Source organism: Thermobia domestica, chromosome 2 (genome assembly GCF_964235325.1).
Source record: "Thermobia domestica chromosome 2, izTheDome1.hap1.1, whole genome shotgun sequence".
Lineage (NCBI taxonomy): Eukaryota > Metazoa > Arthropoda > Insecta > Zygentoma > Lepismatidae > Thermobia > Thermobia domestica.
Window position 1 is genome coordinate 141,773,719 of NC_137455.1, and position 19,376 is coordinate 141,793,094.

Consider the following 19,376-nt stretch of genomic DNA (forward strand, 5'->3'; position numbering starts at 1 on the left):
TTTTCAAAACATGAAGACATATACCTTTCTTGACTCCAGTGCCCATTTTATCTATATATGAGGTATTTATAATAAACTTCTATACTGCTAAAAGAAAAGCTACTTTTATAGTGACGTATTATTTATATTTTATTTATTATATTTCAATTTAAAATAAAGTGTATCGTTTGTAACAACGAATAGTGCTCAAAACAGCACCTATTACCAGTCAACTATAGATTTAGATCAAACATAATAATGGACAACAACACCAATATATATTGTATACATTTAGACCCTATTGGATCAAAAGATGATATCTATTTCACACAAAAAAATTCTTGTAGGCCTTATATCTCGAAAACTACATATAGCGTACCCAAACTATGACTTAACTTAGTAACTGCTTATTGCGTAAAAAATACAAAAACTCGATTTAAGGACCGTTTAAAAATTTTGTGGGCCCTGATCCACAAAATTCAATATATTACATTCAATCAAAATTTTCTTGTACGCCCCATATTTTGACAATTACAAAGTGTGTGGCCAAACCAAAACTAACAATTTACTCAGCATGATGTGCTTATTCTGTACACACACACACACACACACACACACAAAAAAAAAAATCAGCTGCCATTCAAAAAATTTGTGGGCCCTGATCCAAAAAAATCAATATATATTTCACCCATTCAAACATTTTCTTGTACGTCCCATATTTTGAGAACTACATATAGTATAGCCAAACCAAAAAGTAACAACTTAGCCCGCATGATGTGCTTATTCCGTAAAAAATACGAAAACTCGATTTAGGGCCCATTCAAAAATTTTGTGAACCCTGATCCAAAAAATTCAATATATTTCATACAATCAAACATTTTCTTGTAGCCTTATATCTGGAGAACTAGAGGTAGTGTAGCCAAACCCAAACTAACAATTTACTCAGTATGATGTGCTAATTCCGTAGAAAATACGAAAACCCGATTTAGGAACCGTTGCTAACTTTTGTGGCCCCTGATCCAAAAACTAATTATTTGGCAAGATCCAAATCTTTTTATGCATTTTTGGATCATTTTTAAAATTCTTAGCCAAGATCGCTATCTTTTGATCCATTTTTTGGATTATTCCTAAAATTCTTGTTTTTATATATTTTTTATATTTATATATAAGATGATACAAAGAAAATTTAGGGAATCAATTGATCTGATTGAAGATTTGTTTAACCCATTTGGTGCCATAATTTTTCTAATGCATATTTTTGATTGAGTGCTACATATTTTCTCTTACGTAGGACACATATACAAAAGAAAACAAGTTTTTGATTGTATGTACCGGGGTACGCCCAGCACAGCCTGTCCTATATATAGGACATTGGCCTTTTGGGTTGACAATTCTAAAAAATAAACACAATTATATCTAATTTTTACTAAGTTTTATTAAACAACGCTTGCAAGTTTACATACCCGTACAATGTGTCTTAGCACCTTTACACAGCACTGTTACACTAACGATGGTAATTATCAAAGCACTGAACGGCACACAAGCCAACCTGGCATTCCTGACATGATGCTATCGGCTATTTTGGACATCCTTGACATCATCTTTGCTTTTGTTTCTCATTTCGTATTAGGGTAGGATTGCTAGCTTTCCGTGCTTCTGAACACTTTCTGTACAGTCCCTGTGGCCCCGGACGAAGTCTTGTCGATGCAGACTGTGAGAGTAATGCTTTTGTAACACTTCTGTGAAATTCTAGAAGATTCAAATTACCTAAGTCTGATAAAGATCTGATAAAGTTTCCATCCAGCAACTCAAGCAATTTTAACAACATTCGTAAATAAGTTCCAATACCACTTCTTGCCCTTGATCTTGATTGGGTATAAGATCATCAATTTGTCAAATAAATCTACACCATTCTTGAATTTGTTATATGAAGCAATAAATGAAGGCACTTTGATGTTTTCTTTACCCCCTTTGTTATTTCGTGTTACGTTTTCACACAATCAACGGATTCAAAATTCGTTACAACAGTCACAGCCTTGTTATCATTCCATTTAACCATACTGACTTCTGAGTTACGATCAAACCTTGTGTCCACAAATACTCTTTCCTTTTTTGTTAGTCCTTTTGACGACATCAAAGGACATTTTCCGGTTCTATTTTCCCTGACTGTTCCAGTCATGAAAATGTTTCTTTGTCTCAGATTGGAATCAATATTGTATGACGAAAAGAAGTTGTTCATATATACTGAATGGTTTTCTGGGTTTTCCACAAAGGACACCAAAGATTCCACAACATAATCGGATAATCTGGTATCCCCTTGAGATCCAGGTTGGTAGAGAATTATATGCAGTGGGTAACCATTGTGTGTGGCTAACATCCATAATTTGTACCCAAATTTCACCGGTTTACCTTCATATACATTTTCAAACTATTTCAACAATAATATACCATTCTGTCATCTATAGTTAGTTCATGGACAAATACCTCAAATTGTTGAATAGCATCGTTTATTAGATTATACAAGGGTCTGACTTCGAAGTAACGGTCAGATTTGTCTATAACGTCGTTATTGTTGAAGTGAATGCTTTTTTAATTGTCTGCATTTGTTGCGTGACATAATTTGCACAATTACTGGAAAAGTGCAGTCAGCTGATGTTTACATAGAGTTTCGTTGCTATATTACCCGGAAATTGAAATTCCTTGAAACCAGTAGGCTAAATGGCCAATGTCCTATATATATAGGACACTACAGAAACAAGGTATTTTATCACATTATTTTATTTTCTGAGTTTAAACAACTAATGTATCAAAAAGAATTATATTTTAAGAACATAAAAGAAACGCTTAGCTTCGATTTCTCGGCATTTTCCATTTTCTGTTTCGACGACAAGAGAAACGTTCATCAACAATCCAAATTCCAGATACTTAACGATACCAGATTTCCCTCCAAAATGTACCAATCTTCCATACACGACGAACAAAGAAAGCATGTACTTGTCTGAGCATGCGCAGAACCGAACAGCATTCGGATGATTAATCAGTGTTGCAAACCGACGTATTTTGTCACTGTCCTATATATAGGACATTGGCGCCAAATGGGTTAAATGTATTTTATAGAATCTTTTAGATTTGTTAACTATATTCCTGTTAACTGCAGATTTTTTTAAAAAGATCTCTTTTTAATCTACATTGGTATTCTTTCTTTACTCACTCATGAAGTATATCTATAACTTTTGTCAATTTTTAAAGTTGCTTCTGAGATAAGTTTCGAGAGTTGTCCGCAAAATTTCGTTAACATCTTATTTGAACTAACGTAACACTGTAATCTCACTTTAATTTACCATAGTATATTTTCTTTCTTTCTTTTTTCTTTTTCTTTTTTTTTTTTTTTGCGTGAAAGTAACATTTGAAACGAATTATTTCTTTAAAATTTATACATGAAATGAAAATTGTTTTTTTAAAAAAACTATGACATACTCATTGTATAAATAAATGTGAAATATTAGTGTTTGTTTGATTTATTTGTATTGATTGAAGTCAATACTTCGAGTGTAACTTTGACCACTTATCAACAAAATTAAAAAGTCATAGACCAGTATAATTTAAGCAAGTTACTTGATTTGAGACATAATTTTGGAGGGGAAGAGTAGAAATTTTACTGATAACATTTTTTTTTTAATTTAACTTTTCCTGTATTTATGTTTAGCGTGGCCTTGTGAATTTTGTTTACTTTTTTTTCAATGTAGAAACTTACCTAGGGATTTTGGAGTATGCTCATAGATATTTAAATTGTGAATAGTGCTTCGGTGATATTTAGCATTTTGATTATACTGCTTGTTTATTATTTTTTAATAACTTCATTTACATAATGTTGTGGCTTGATGTAACGAAGTATTCCATCACATATTTTTATACTCATACGGTAATGCTTTAGTTTAATATGTATGACAATGACAAATTGGTGTACCTCAACAAAAAAAAGCCCTATATTTTAAAATGAAGCATGAAAAAATAATGCATAAAATTAAAATTATTCTGTTAATATGTGTTGTACTATATATATATATATATATATATATATATATATATATATATATATATATATATATATATATGTTGTAGCTATAGATGAAATTTCGCGTTCACCATCTGGAAAATAAATATTTCTTATTTAGAATGCGTAAGTTACAAGGTTATTATTAGCAGGTAACACTAATAAGTCCCTATTCCCTGTTACCAAGAAATAAGTCCCTATTCATATTTCGTAAAGTAATAACCAAGAAAAGACGTTACCAAGAAAATGACGTTTGTATCTACATTAACACTACATATTTCATTATGTATAGATGTTTTTCTGTTTAGTAAAAGAATCCCTGATATTACACTTAACTTTTCCTACAAATGTGCTCTGTTAGAAGGGTAATGTGTGATCAGTTCTTCAGTTTCCCAGTTGCCTCACGATACTGAAACAACACCGAAAAATCTGTCATCATTAGGAATAGAATTCGACAGCATTCACGCTAAGAACACATTTGTGTAACAAAAAAGTTTATTTCTAAATTTCCTTCGTATGTGGTAAAAATGAAATTATTATTATTTAGCATAAACATTCTATACTACTATTCACAGTTTCAAATATATATACAGAAGCCGGTAGCCAGCCCAAAAATGTAGGGGGGCGGCTGAAGTCAGGTGAGCCCGATTGAACCATATCATAGTTTATCACCATATTATATTTCATTTGCAAGCCTACCGTGAAAAGTTTAGGGAGGCCAGCGAAAATTTAGGGAGGCAAACCCCTATATCCTCCTGAATACGGGTCTGCATATACATATATATAATTATTCCAAAATGCTATCTCCACTGGTTTACCTGTTTCCGTGAGGTTACAAAAGTCAAAGAGCGCTGGTGTTTCCAATGTGAAAACCCCACTGGTGTCGGCAGCGCGGCCAGTCTCTGGTCAAGGAAACACCGGCAAGGAGGAACCGATGTGGTGACCACAAATTTTAACTAAATTACTAGTGCCAAGCCGCACTGATATTCCTTGCTCGTTACAATCTCTTGTGCCAAGAATTTCCTATAATAATAATAATAATAATAATAATAATAATAATAATAATAATAATAATAATAATAATATAATGATTATTATTATTATTATTATTTCACACACGAAATTCGAAAATAAAATGAAATCTGTATGTTTTACGTCCCACAGTTATGCCGGTTAGGCTAAAGGAGATAGTGATGATAAGTAATGAATGAAATGGTGGAATGAAGAAAGTGGGAGAAAACAGGAGAACCCCGAGAAAACCCATGCACACGATGTTTGTCCACCACAAAGTTCACTTAGCGCGAGCTGGGATCAAACCAAGGACCCCATGCAACTAAGATGAACGCTCTACCACTGAGCCACCGCGGCCCCCACACAGGAAATTTATCTGCTATCACAATCGTCTGCTAATTTATATTTGTATAACCAATCACCAGGTATAAGACTGAAATACATGAGACGCAAGAGGCATCTTGCTATGTTTGAAAGTAACCACAAGAACTCCGAATGAGACTAGACGAATATACTAAAAGCAATAGGTTTAGCAAAGAAAATAAAGAGCGCCCCCTCCTTCTCAGTGCCATAAATCTGTCCTCGAAAAGGACGAGAGGGCTAGAAAATTTCATTCCACAGATGTGATATGGACAGAGTTTAAAAACCTGTTTTAAATGGCTAGCCCGAATTTCCCTCACGCTGCTAATACAAACAGGGAGAAGCAGAGATCGCACTGTTGCAAATCTTCACATGAAAAAAAGGGGGGAATGAATAACTTAATTGGAGGCTTTTAGTAAAATTATAAGCTCATATAATGAATTCTTTATTATCGACCTGACTCTATGCAAATTTTTATAAGGATTTGTTCATTGCTTGCTGAGAAAAACACGAAAAAAGTTCCAATGTTATTAGATAGGGGAAAACTCGACTCAGCGAAGAGGTAGCAACAGCCTTAATAAATCCATTTTTATACACAGTAATTGACGAATTGCTTTGCACGTCAAATGTTTTATTTCTTGTATAGCAATAAAGTTGACAACACCAACATTTTTATCTTTTTCCTATGTTTTGTTTTTTAAAATGAGGTGTCTACAAAGAAGTTAACACTTTTTTCTACGCAAGAACTCGTGTTGGCTGTGTTGGTTGCAGCGAATGGTGACATGACAGAAACAAATCAGTCATGGACCCAATCCAAACAAAAGGCAGTACCGTATATTGAGGCGCCTCGTTTAAAGTGAAATCGGAAAGTATCGTTACGAGTTCGCCAGGACTTCTTGTGTCTACCTGAGTTCGATATTTGCGAGAAAAAAATATAGTTTATGCAATCAAAAAAATGTTTTTGTTTAAGTGTTCGGTTATTGTGTGGTGTGTCAAGTATATTAAATTGATGAAGTTTATATACTTTCATTGAAACGTATTTTTGCGTTTTTCTAGTAATTAGATAACCTTCCGAGGGGTCTGGAATACCTCGGTCGAGTGGGGAGTCCGCGAGAAATTGTTTAAAAATTGTTAATATAAAAAATGGTTTTAGAGCATTTTCGTGGATAATTCTTTATAATACAACATAAGAGGACTCATTATTATTATTATTATTATTATTATTATTATTATTATTATTATTATTATTATTATTATTCACAGAAAGTTAGGGCAGGGCCAAAGCCTCTCCATATCCCACCCGTAACTACGAAAAGTTCTTCCGTGGTTTTGAGTCCTTAAGGAAATAGAAATCCAACCTTTTAGGCAACATACGATCATTGTATTTCAACATTTAGATAGCTGATATGTCAAGTCAAAATCGTAATAAAACATACCGCCTCTGCTTTTTGTCCACTTCGAATACTGGAGATATAAAATTCCAAACCAGCCAACCAATTAGCTTCACGAATGTCCTACCAAGCTATCACCAAAAAAATGTTTTCTCTCCAGGAATCGAAGGTAGAACCATGCGCACCAAAGATATACGCGCTAACTATTCGAGTAGATAGGAGCATTTTAATAATGGAATTACATTTAAAGTTTTCAGGTAAAATATGGATATTCATAGCTTAGTACGAATATTTTATGTTCAGCCTAGGTCAGTTTCCATTAGAGCAATATATTTGAAGAGCCGAACCGCTCTATACAGTGATGATTTCAGAAGATTTCCTCCGGAGGGGGAATTTCGATACACCGGGGATGAAAAGCAGTACTGTGAATATTCTGGTAATCTACCTTGTGACCGGAGGTGGATGTAGTTGCTCTGGGGGAATTCCCCTTTCTCCCGGGCCACCCCCTGAAATCATCACTGGCTCTATGCATAGAAGATACCAATCTTATTCCCCAGATCTCCCAAGAGTTCATCCTAGATATAAACAAATGCTGAAGATATGACAAAAGCTAATTGCTTTAGTGCTTCTTACATTTCTATGTGCGAAATACCTTCAATTATATGTCTACAATAGTATTTTATAAGCTGTCACTTTATCCTAAATAGTACAAGAACATTTTTCGGGAAATGTACGATATCTATCATCATTGTTCATTTGAATTTACTGACATTGTTTCCAATACTGTGCATACTAACATGACAATGTGCATCCCTAACACATTTCAAATTAGTATTATTTGTCAGCACGAAACAGTGACGTATAGTAAAGAGGAAACAATATTTTCAAAGATTTGACGAACTACTAAGGACTTCCATATTCCAGTTTAAAAGTTCATAATTATGATCCTACTTCCCCCTCCCCAAGTAAAATCGCTATTAGCCCGTGGCCAGGGGGATAGCCCCACAGTTTTTTTGAGTAACAAATACAATTTAAGCTATCATTTATATATTTTTGGAAATTTATCGTAAACTCATGATACACCTATCGTAGTCTGTCTGAGGACCGGCTCCCCCCCCCCCAGTTTTTACCTTCTAGATGCTTCTTCTATTAGCACATAATGAAGTATACGGTATAAAGAACACTAACATGATGGTTGGTCCTCTTCTTCCCAAATAAGTTCCAAAAGAAAGTATTTAATAAAAGATATTTCAGAAGGAAATTTGTAGCTATGCCATGAAGACTGGCACATTTATTTGATTTACAAGTGTTAGACTATGCAAAACAATGCAAAAGCACGGAACAAGATCAAACTCTGGATGTCATATTCCAATAATTGTAATTGCTGTAAAATATGTTAATTTGTGTTTCTAAAGTATTGCTGTGGTGGACAAAGACCGTGTGTGTTGGTTTCCTCGGGGTTCTCCCGTTTCCTCCCACTCTTCATTCCACCATTTCATTCATTTCTCATCATCACCGTCTCCTTTAGCCTTAGCCGGCATAACCGTCGGACGTAAAACTCAAAAATTTCATCTCATTTTTTTTTAAGTTTATTTTTTTCCCTTTGATATAAGTTACACTAACTTCGCATTAATCTCAAGTACACTAATCACATGATTTCACACCAAAATGACATTATTTTCGAAGTGTTTATACTACTTTATTATTATTTCGACTGAAGCTTCCTTCAGCCTCACGATCTCCTCTTTCTTTTTCATTTGTCACCTGAAGGACAAGGGGTTAATTAAATAATAATAATAATAATAATAATAATAATAATAATAATAATAATAATAATAATAATAAACTGACAGAAAATGAAGGTGGCAGAAATGTTAATTACAGGGCAAAGGACGTTAACTGCTCGGAACTTGAGTGGTTGATTAAACTTATAATATTGTAAGCCTTATATCTAGGTTTTCCAAAATACAATAATCAGAAAGAATAAACCGAAAACATACCCTATGCACCTTGTCACTCCTTTCCTTGATCCGCTGCCCCAATTTCTCCAGCAACCCGGACTCGACCGTGGCTGGAATTTCAGGAGCCGAACTCGGTCCTTCAACACTAAGAGACATCTCTTCTTCATCCACGGCCGCCAAAGTGTCATCGGGAATGTCAGGTAACGTGGCCGCTCTTTCGGCCAGCCTACGCGGTTTCGAACCCGAAGCATCTTCCGTATCACTTTCTTCGCCCGATAATCGCGACAATTCCGTATCGGAGGATCGAAGTAATGATCTACTCGCCAACCACTTGACTCTACGCGCTCGACGGCGCCGTTCTCCTGAATATTCAGTATCAGGTTCCGAATCATATGTTTCACCCCGATATAATATATGGCGGAGCAAATGTCGTGGAATACCTCTCTGTGGTGTAAGGTCTTCTAGAGTTTGTGTAGACGGTTGCTGGGACACAGGTTGCGGCGGGGGAGGGGGAATAATGATTACCTCTTTCTCGACAGACGATTCATCCTCTTTTCGCTGCAATTTGTCACCTAATCGGGCCAATTTCGTCCGAACTCTGCGAAGCGTTCCCGCCTCACCTTGCATATCGCTGCCTGTGCTTCATTTCTCACAGCACCTCGAGTTCAACAACAACACAACAAGGAACACTAGAACACTACACAATCAACACATGATTTACACACATTAACATAACACTTATTATATATACACATTCCAGCAGCATGGTGTAATCAGCTGACTAAACTATGACGGTGTTTTTCACACATTGTCCTTTCCGATTGGACCGGCTGAAAAGGAAAAAAAACATTCACCCCGGTTTGCCTTTTGAATTCGGGAACCTGGGAACTCTCCCGTCTGTGCGATCAATGAGACAGACTGGAGGAAATATGGCAACATGGTGGAGCACCGTCACGCCTCGGCTATTGGTAGTGACGTCATTTTCTCGCAAAACCCAGCTGGATTTAAAGCGACAAAACAGCAATTTTGTTACAGAAAAGAATTCTTGTTGCCTTTCTATATAACAAGTTCCTGTTTTTTCTTCTTTTCTTTTTCTTTGATATGATTATTGGATTCATATTAGAAGGAGCGGCTGTAGATATTGAAAGAAAGGAGGTTTCGGTAGCCACCACATTGCTTTTCAATATGCGCTTCCGTTTTGTAAGACGCGTTATGGCATTTTAAGTTCCTTCTCTTAGCGGAAAGACAGCAGGCATAATACTTACTTTTACTGTTTCGATTGTTTTCGGGGATTCTCAACTTCAAGACGCGTGATAAATAAATACCCTATATTGCAGGGCAGCGTTTAAAGAGTAGCATTTTCACGTTTTATAAAAAAATGTTGTGATCCCGAATTTTATTGATTTATTGTTATATTTTACACGGAGTTTGTGGATGTATGCAGCACTTTGTGAACATAATCACGTGAGGTGAGGAGTTCAAACCCTTCACGAAATCATCAACCGTCATTTCTATTATTTGAAATATCATGTCTCCTATATTTCGGGTTACCATATGTTACTTTAATTCCGGGACAGTTTAATGCGAGGTAATCCTCCTAATCGGGATACTTTGGTGAGCAGTGGGGCACGGAAGGGGTAGGGTCTCGGGGTTTAATCCCCATCATTGAACAAGATATGACAGAGAAATAAACACTTAATATTATATCACGCTTGTTCTAAAAGGATATGAAACTGAGTGCTTGAACTCCTGTTGCTAAAATTCTGCATACGCCACTGTTGATGGGAAGATCACTTTCACTCGTAGTCCTTCCATCGCTAGATACCTAATCAGTAGAGCAACCCACATTATGCTTTATTATGCTTTATTGTTAATTTCAGTCATTGTTTTACATTAATCGTATATAATGTATATTTACAATATATTAAATATTCTAAATATCTTGATTTATTTTTTAATATTTTATGCAACCAGTTTCTTTCATATTTAACGCACTTTCGACTTAATGCACTTTAAAAGAGATATTTTTACACGAGTCAGTTTTTTTCTTATCACTTGTGAGCGCCTTAGAGGTGCATATATATACTGAAAGGGAAAGTAAAAGATGCCACCAAAAAGTACAGGAAGTGCTCAAGTTCAAGAGCTACATATAACAATATAGTGTGGAGTTCTTGTGTACTATTCATTTTTGGCGGCAAGTTTTTCTTCTTTTCCTTTTTTCTTTTCTCCACTTCAAAGGATTACACCGAAAAGTTTACAGAAATAAAAATAAGCTTTTCATTGTTGCATTGTTATGTTCTCAAGGATTTTGCATAGAATTATCCAAGAATTATGCTACAAATTTTAAATTATGCTTTATGCTTTATTTTCTAAAATTATGCTTTATTATGCTTTTAAAATTAGTTTCTTCTGGGCTCTTAGACAACCACAGACATGTTAAAAGCACCAACCATATGTGTAAATTGCTATTATGCTTTTTATGCTCTTGGGTTGCCCTACAGCAAAGGAGCCATTTATATATTTTATTCCTGGTGGTATCAGTTATGATGGTTATGAAAGTAACACGCATCGTAGATCTAAAGATTATAAATTAACTGTATGACGTGACGTGGTCAGTTCTACGATTACATATAGCTGTCGAAGTAACAGTAATTAATAACTACAACAATATTTTAGAAGACTGCAATGAGGAAAGTTCACATACAAAAGAGGGCAAGTATTGTCACGATCACGACTGAAAACCGTAACAAAATGTAAACCGCTAGACACCAGGGAGCTATTTCTTGAAACTACTAGCTTTACAATACTAGTGTATTTTTTTTTTTCAAAATCAAATATTGCACAGTTGTATATACTACGAAATTATGACAAATTAGAGGTAACAGCGCCACTATTTAGAAATTACTTTCACTGTTGTTCTAGTATTTCTACTTCATGACATTTTACGATTGGTAAACAATATACCTGTATTACAAGATTTGTTGCCTTCAGAAAAAGGCTCCAGGACAAGGGATTTCAAAACGGGACGTATACACATAGGTACTCGTATTCTCTAACCCTACCTATACGCAACCAGAGCTCGTACATGATCATTTCTGGGGATCAAGAAACTCCATCGTGGCTATATGTTTAAAGCATGCTGTTTTGGAGTGGAAGATCTGGGTTCGAACCGGAAGAGATCCATGTTCATTTCAATAAATCCTCGGCGCTAAAAGGGGCTAGTAAGCTCCAAATAAACCAAAACCAAACGGGGGATCAATGGAAAGACCTCCTGATGTGAAAATTTAACACTACTTCATACAATAGAAATTAAGGGGCACGGTGCCTCAGTTGTAGAGCGCTTACTCGGCCAAGTAGGTTTGTAGTGGACAATATTGTGTCCATAGGTTTTCTCGGGGTATACTCCCGTTTCCTCCCACTTTTTCATTCCACCAATTCTTTCATCATCATTCACTTGCCTTAATCATCCGTCTCCATTAATCTAAAGAGCATAAACGTGAAACGTTAAACTGAAAGATTTCATACAATAGAAATAACTCCCCTGCCAGGAAAACAAACAAAAACAAAATCCGACTAAAGTAAACAGTTGTTGTTAATCTCTGTTACAATCGCCGCAATATATAATTGCCTTCTGAGAATAATGAAATGAAATCTTCGAGTTTTACGTTCCGCAATTATTCCGTGTGGGCTAAAGGAAACGGTGACGATGAGAAATGAATGGAATGAAGAAAGTGGGAGAACCCCCCGAGAAAACCCACGCACACGGTCTCTGTCCACCACAAAGCCAACTTGGCGTGAGCTGGGATCGGACCACGGACTCCACGCACCTCAGAATAGTTATGAATACAATAAACATGCCTGCTTTAGCATCCATAGGTAATGATATAATGGACATCTTTTACATCCCACACGCAACTAAAATAAGAATTACTGTTTGAACATTCGACTAAATACTCTTAGGTTATGCCTATTTTTTATTCATCAATTTATGAAGCTATTTTATACTGAAAACAAGTACGATAAAAAAAAATAAGGAATTTTGGAAGAAAGTTGGTCTGGATCCACTGTACTTTTAAAAGGTACTACCATCCCAACAATCGTTTGTTGCGATTGAAGGAAACCCTGCAAAATCCAATCGGAATAGCTGGCAACTGCGAGACTCGATTACGGAATTTTCGCACTGAAGTTCCTCAGGAACCACTACTACAAATCACACTAAAAAATTTAGAGAGAGAGAAAGGAGCTTGTGGCTGTAAACTGAAAAAGCTTTTATGGTGCATATATTTCACTAAAGCTACTGAGCAATAATAATTTGGTAAATGATAATTGTACAGCCTCAAAGGTAGGTTTTGTTTTCCGAAGATGAGCAATCTACCACTGAATCACTGTGATAAAGGGTCATTCATATTACATAAGGGGAGGGGGAGTGTTCGGCCTTGCGTTACGAAGGGAGACATGGGTGGAAGTGGTGGTAACGCATGATTTTCTGCTGTAATTTTTACTTTTATTCCCACTCTCAAACAAATAATTTTATTCAGTAATAAATAAATAAATAATTCTATTGTTTTGGGAAATTGCAAACATATAGCTTATATAAAAATAATCATGCAGAAGGGAAACTAAGACGCTATTGTGCTGCCAAAATGTCTTGAGCCGTGGCAAAAATGCGAACTAATGCTCACACCCTCACACACCCTCGTGTTGAGCCAATAAGGGTTCAGCTGTTGCTAAGGGAGAGAAAGTGAGTGGAATTCCTTCAGCCGATAGCAGCGCTTGCAACGGAAGACTAGGGATCAAGTCAATGTGGTATATGTTATAGTGGACACCAGCATGACTGGTGACAAACCCTGCGGGAATTACAGTGCAATAAATCACCGTTTTGTGGCTATCGCCGCATTGCATTTACGGCACACAAACCTTTTCTGGGGTTAGGTGTCAGCGATCGGAACCGTTTAAAAATGCTCTCGTGTTCCTACTTGTATCCCTATTTCTGACAATATGACTCAAAATTCACTCTATTTGAATCATTACCGACTCTATTCTTCCAAGGAATTTGGCATGTGAAATAGAAGAAACTCTTTTTTATGAAATAATATTTTCCGCGACGGAACGATCCACGATTTGCAGATCACTGGTCGGATATTCATCTCGTACTGAATTTTTTTGCTCTTTGGATTTGAATTTTCCTGGAGAAATCGATTTCATTTGCATTCTCAGTCTGATTTAGGACAAGAAGAATTTGAAAAAGGGAGAACTGAAATCCGATGTCCAAAAAAGATGCTCGAAAGCTTGTTCACAAACGAAATGCTCCTGCTCCTCCACGTGTGCAGCTACGTCGAATCTTTGGTCGCCCAAGAATAGAAATTCTTTGCATCATCGACACTGGCGAACTTCAAATACAGGAAGCATTCCGGATCCCGGAAGAATAGATCGATGTCAGTTCTTTAGATCTTGTTTCACCTGCATCTTCCAGCAGTATTTCCTCCTTGCCAACCATCAGTGACCTAGAAGAATGGGTGCGATCTCCTTGGAAGAACGACGAAAATATGTAATATCGAAGAATTAAGACATATTAATTAAACAGCCTTATGGGGTTAAAATATTATTATAGTCAGGGGTAAAAGTGGATCTGGAAAGGTAGGGGGATGCATGACGTCACGTCGTCCCCCGTGCCTATCTTTGCCCATTGTAATTTTTTCAGAAAGTGGGAGGGCGCTACATATATTTTCTGGAAGTGGGAGGACGACGTCACCTGCGTTCCCCTGCACTTTTAACCCTGAGTATAGTACACTATTTTCAAATAATGATTTATTGGCGAAAAGAACTACAGCTTTTAGAATATAAGCATTTTGTAATCAAAAGTTCTGCCATTAAAATTACTTTTTTATTATAATAGCCCCCAAAATACACAAAATTGGTGAAAAAAACAGAACGGGCGCGATAAAGGAGGAAAGGGAAAGGGGGTTAAAAATTGGTCAAAAATAAAACGTAATATGTGAACTACTCTAATTGCACATACTTCTAGGGCTTTTTGACGAGAAGTAGGAGGCCCAAGTTCGTTTGGATATTATTTCCGGCAACGTACACTTTTAATACAATGAGGAAGTTCCAATATTTACCATGTACACAATAATTGTGTGTTTGTGTTCACGACAGTATGGAAATAGCAACTTTTAAAACCGTTTGCCAACTTTTGTTTGCGTTACTACAAACCAAGGAAAGGTTCCTTATAAACAAACAAACATATACTGTACCAGTTTCCATAGACAACCTACTGTTGCTGGTAACCAGTATTTGCGCCAACAATAGAATCGTGTTGAAATCACAGACTCAAAATGATTGCTTATTATTATTATTATTATTATTATTATTATTATTATTATTATTATTATTATTATTATTATTATTATTATTATTAAAGCTTTGAGAATTTAATACTGTATCTGAAATCGCAGAGGTCTGACAAACAAGCACGTATGACTAACGAATGGGAAGGAGAGCGTGAAGTATGGAGGGTTAACGAAAGGAAATGCCAGGTAAAAAAGGTTAGGAGACGCTGGTGTAGAACATTAGGAAGGATCTACAATGGCGTAGTCAGTATTGTGACTACGTACCAACCGACGGCCTGAGTTCGATCCTTCACAGAACTGAACTTATTATCTCAGTCTCTACTCGGGCGATTACGAAGTAGATTTGTGGACTGTTGGGAGCTAAGGCTATTTAACCCGTCATGTAGCTATATGGGAGTTGACGTCTCTCGGCGAGCACACTATCCGATGAAAGGGAAGGAAAGAAAAAAGGAATGAGGAAAGAAGGAAACGGTCTGAGACCATTGTGTTAGGTACCGTCCCGACATTTCCCGGGTACGAATGAGGGATACCTAGAATAAACCTCACTCAAGATGGTTGGCTTGAAAAAAGCTGTTACACTTTTACGACCGAGTGTCCCCACTGGGAACCGAACCCGGAATTGTTCTATACTCGGGTTCAAGAGTCGACTCTAACTAACTAACTCTATGGCCTATGGAACCCGGAGGTTCAATGCCGCGTTCACAAAAGCTCTCCACTGACTTCTATCCTTAGCTAACTGCATCCAGTTTCTACTTTGTATTCCAATCTCTGCGAGATCCATTTTAATATTGTCCTCTTATCTGCGCCTAGGTCTTCCTAATGGTCGTTTTTCGATTAGTCTTCCAGTCAAGACTTTGAAAGCGTTTCTACTTTCTTCCATTCTAGCTACATGACCTGCCCACCTAAGCCTCCTAGACTTGACGACCCTAACAATGTTGGGTAAACCGTATAAATTATGTAATTCCTCGTTATGAAGTTTCCGCCATTCCCTATTCCCGTTCCTCTTGGGTCCGAATATTCGTCTCAGGATCTCGTTTTCAAATACTTTCAGTCTATGTTCTTCCTTCAGAGTAAGTGACCATGTTTCGCAACCATACAGAACAACAGGCATGATTATCGTTTTGTATATTTTAAGCTTCAAACAGAATTCGCGACGACAAGAGATTTTGAACCGAATAGTAACACGAATTCCCTGCTTTTAGTCGATATTTAATTTCTTCGTGAATATGATTTTCGTCTGTTAATATTGATCCTAGATATTTGAAACTATCCACTTTATCAAAAGTATTATTTAATATTTTAACGCATCCATAATTTGCTGTGTTACGGTCCCGACGCACTTCCATGTATTTATTCCAAGAATCCACTCAGCCTCTGTTAAATACCGGTACCTATGGGGTAAAAACGGACGGAGCGGGGTGTTGATCACATTACCTTTCCTAAGTGTGGGATCTTCACATCTCTTGTTCTGAGTGGAGAAGGGGAGCATCTTTCACCTTTAAAGAATATTACAGTATTTTTATTATTCTAGCTATGAGTGAAAGTAGACTTCTTTTATTTTTCATAGCCGAAAAAAGCAGTATTCTAGAAGTTAACGAAATAGGAAGCGAACATGTTAATCAAAAGTAGTAAATACTATTATATGAATGTCAAAATATATTGTTATTGAATTCACTAACAGGAAATAGATATCACGATTAAAACTATTTTAACATTGTTTACATTGTTTCATAACAGCATTACTTATTATAGTTTCTGGAAACACGGGTATTACATCAATCTACAGTATCTTCTGTAAACAATGTGTACAGATTATAGCTTATCTTATGTATAAAATGGGTGTAACGGAATACAAGCATTTTTTTAACGATTATTGGAAAATGAATGTATTATACACTTATCTAAATTAATCACAAATTCTGTTACATTCAAGTTCTAGGTAAATATTGATCACAATGTTACATCCTTGAGAAACATGTAAAGTCTTATGGGAGTTCTATCTCAAAGCAGGCTTAGTTAAAATAGCTAAGCGGCCTCACTAAGACAGTAGAACAAGGAACATGTGTTTAGTTTACAGGTTCGAACGCACTTAACTATTTAAATATGACACTATGTTCACAAAACCCTAGCCAAAACAAATGCCAATCTCTTATTCCTTATTAAGCGCTGATACGATACGAATATGATGGTCCGCACAAGGAAGACAATACATTTGAGCTTAGAAAATGTGGAGAAAGCAGGGAATTTCAGAAAATATGCGGACGGAAGGTTTTACTATCGGAATTCAGACATGCCTGCATAAATACTGACGTCTAGTATAATCCTACCGCACCAAGAATCGAAGCTGAGATCATGCATGCCAAATGCACGTACCCTTTCACTTACATATACGGAAACCAATTATCCCTACAGGTTTATACATTTGTGCTTCCAAACTATCGTAATTTTTATCGGTCAAAGAAAGTTCTCAGGAAATTCAATATTATGATAAGAAGCTACAGAAGTGAGATAGGTATATCATAATATGTTGTTAACGAAAGAATTTATCAAGATCTAGTTATGAAAAACACTTAAGTGTACGAGAAAATATATTCAACGTTACTATATGCGCAGGTGCTACATGTTATATCTAGATGGACACACATGATAGGCGGATCACCCACGTGATATAGTAGTAACAGATCTCGCCTCTGGTTTGGAGGCATAGTTCATAGCTATTAGGATTGTCATTGTATAAACTCGAAATTTCGATGAAACAAGGAATTAAACACAATAATCTGTTATTAAATGAAAATAGTTCTTTATGAATTACAAAACTGCTCTACCTATAGAACATGATGGTTTAGTGGTGGAGCGTTAACCTCATCCCTGATTCGCTGGTTCCAATGTCAAGTGTGTTCGTGGTATACAACATTGTGTCCATGAGTTTTACCGAGGTTTCCTCGTCTCTTCCAACATTCCAATTCCAACAAATCTTTCTTAATAATTCACTTGTATTGACCATCCGTTTCTTTTAGCCTACAAAGCATAAACATCGGATATCAAACTAAAGATTTTACCTAGGTATATTCTAGAACTCTATTGTTTTGTTAAAAATTGTCCAGCTTCGTGCGTTTTCACTTAAAAGGAAAACAGATAACATGGGCTATAAACATTTCTTATTATGTGTAGTCTTGTTTAAAAAAAAAATCTTGGCCATCCACCTCGCTAGACTCTTAAAATTCGAAATTAAATAAAACAAATTTGGATTTTCCGTGACCAACAGAGATCTTTATTTATAGCCAAACTAATAGAATTCCATAGGTACGGTTGCGAAAATATGGCTTTTGAAAACAAGGTGGTGCCCAAGATTTTTTGAACACGATTGTACTTATCTCGAATCTATGATTTTTTACTTATAACAACAACAATAATAATAATAATAATAATAATAATAATTATTATTATTATTATTATTATTATTATTATTATTATTAATTTTTTGAATGGCATCCAAACGACAGATAAGGGTGCGAAATCGCGGGGTGACGGGGGGAATTCCCCCCACCAAAAATTTTATGCTTGCATTTTCCTCCCACCAAATTCTGTAGGTGGGGAAGGACAAATGGAAAACAAATGCCATAAATTAATAAAATGAAAAAACTTCATAGTCATACCTTCTAAATAGTGCTAAAATAAATCAGTAGCATGTCTATAACTTCCTTATAGGCTATAAGGGGTTTCTATAAGGGAAAAATATTTAGTGCACTGCAGACAAGCGTCTGATACAGGGAGTAATGATAGGGAGTTTGATCAAATAAAGGGGCAGGTAATCCAGGATTTAGTAAACGAAGTGGAAAGAAGGTTTGGTTCAAATATGTTCTAAAATGCTTTTCAGTGTTTGAAAATAAAGATCATAATAGCATGAGTGGTTTATACGGTAACATAGACGTAGGGTCTATATAATGCAGTTAAATTGTTGGGATTGAATTATGACACTGCAGTGTCAGAATGGAGAGAATACAAGTCAAGTTCTAAGTTGGTAAATGATTTTGGACCTAGGAGCGGATCCAGGACGGTTTTCTGGGGGAGGGGGTTGTAATACTGCTACTTAGAGCTACTTTTAAGAGCACCAAATTCCGGGATGGGTTTTATTTATATATAAATAAGAAAGTTTTCTCTTCTGAGGGGGAGGGGCTATTGCCCCCTGGATCCGCCCCTGAATGTGTCTCTTTTAAAATTATGGGATGCTGTTACTGCTGCTGATACGTGGGTTTCGTCTGACCATCAC

General features: G+C 36.1%; 1 protein-coding gene across 4 annotated transcripts in view; it reads right to left on the minus strand.

Annotated features, from left to right (window-relative positions):
* Nucleotides 1-19,376, minus strand: part of Mctp (multiple C2 domain and transmembrane region protein) — a 955,910-nt gene that overhangs the window by 113,437 nt on the left and 823,097 nt on the right. Inside the window, exon 1 of one of the 4 annotated variants that reach the window (XM_081746507.1) lies at nt 8,796-9,634. The exons of the other annotated variants lie outside the window; for them this stretch is intronic. Coding sequence (XP_081602633.1) covers nt 8,796-9,383 — 588 coding nt within the window. The 5' untranslated portion in view covers nt 9,384-9,634. Of the gene's footprint in view, nt 1-8,795; nt 9,635-19,376 lie in introns of those variants that run through there. 4 annotated transcript variants of the gene reach the window in all.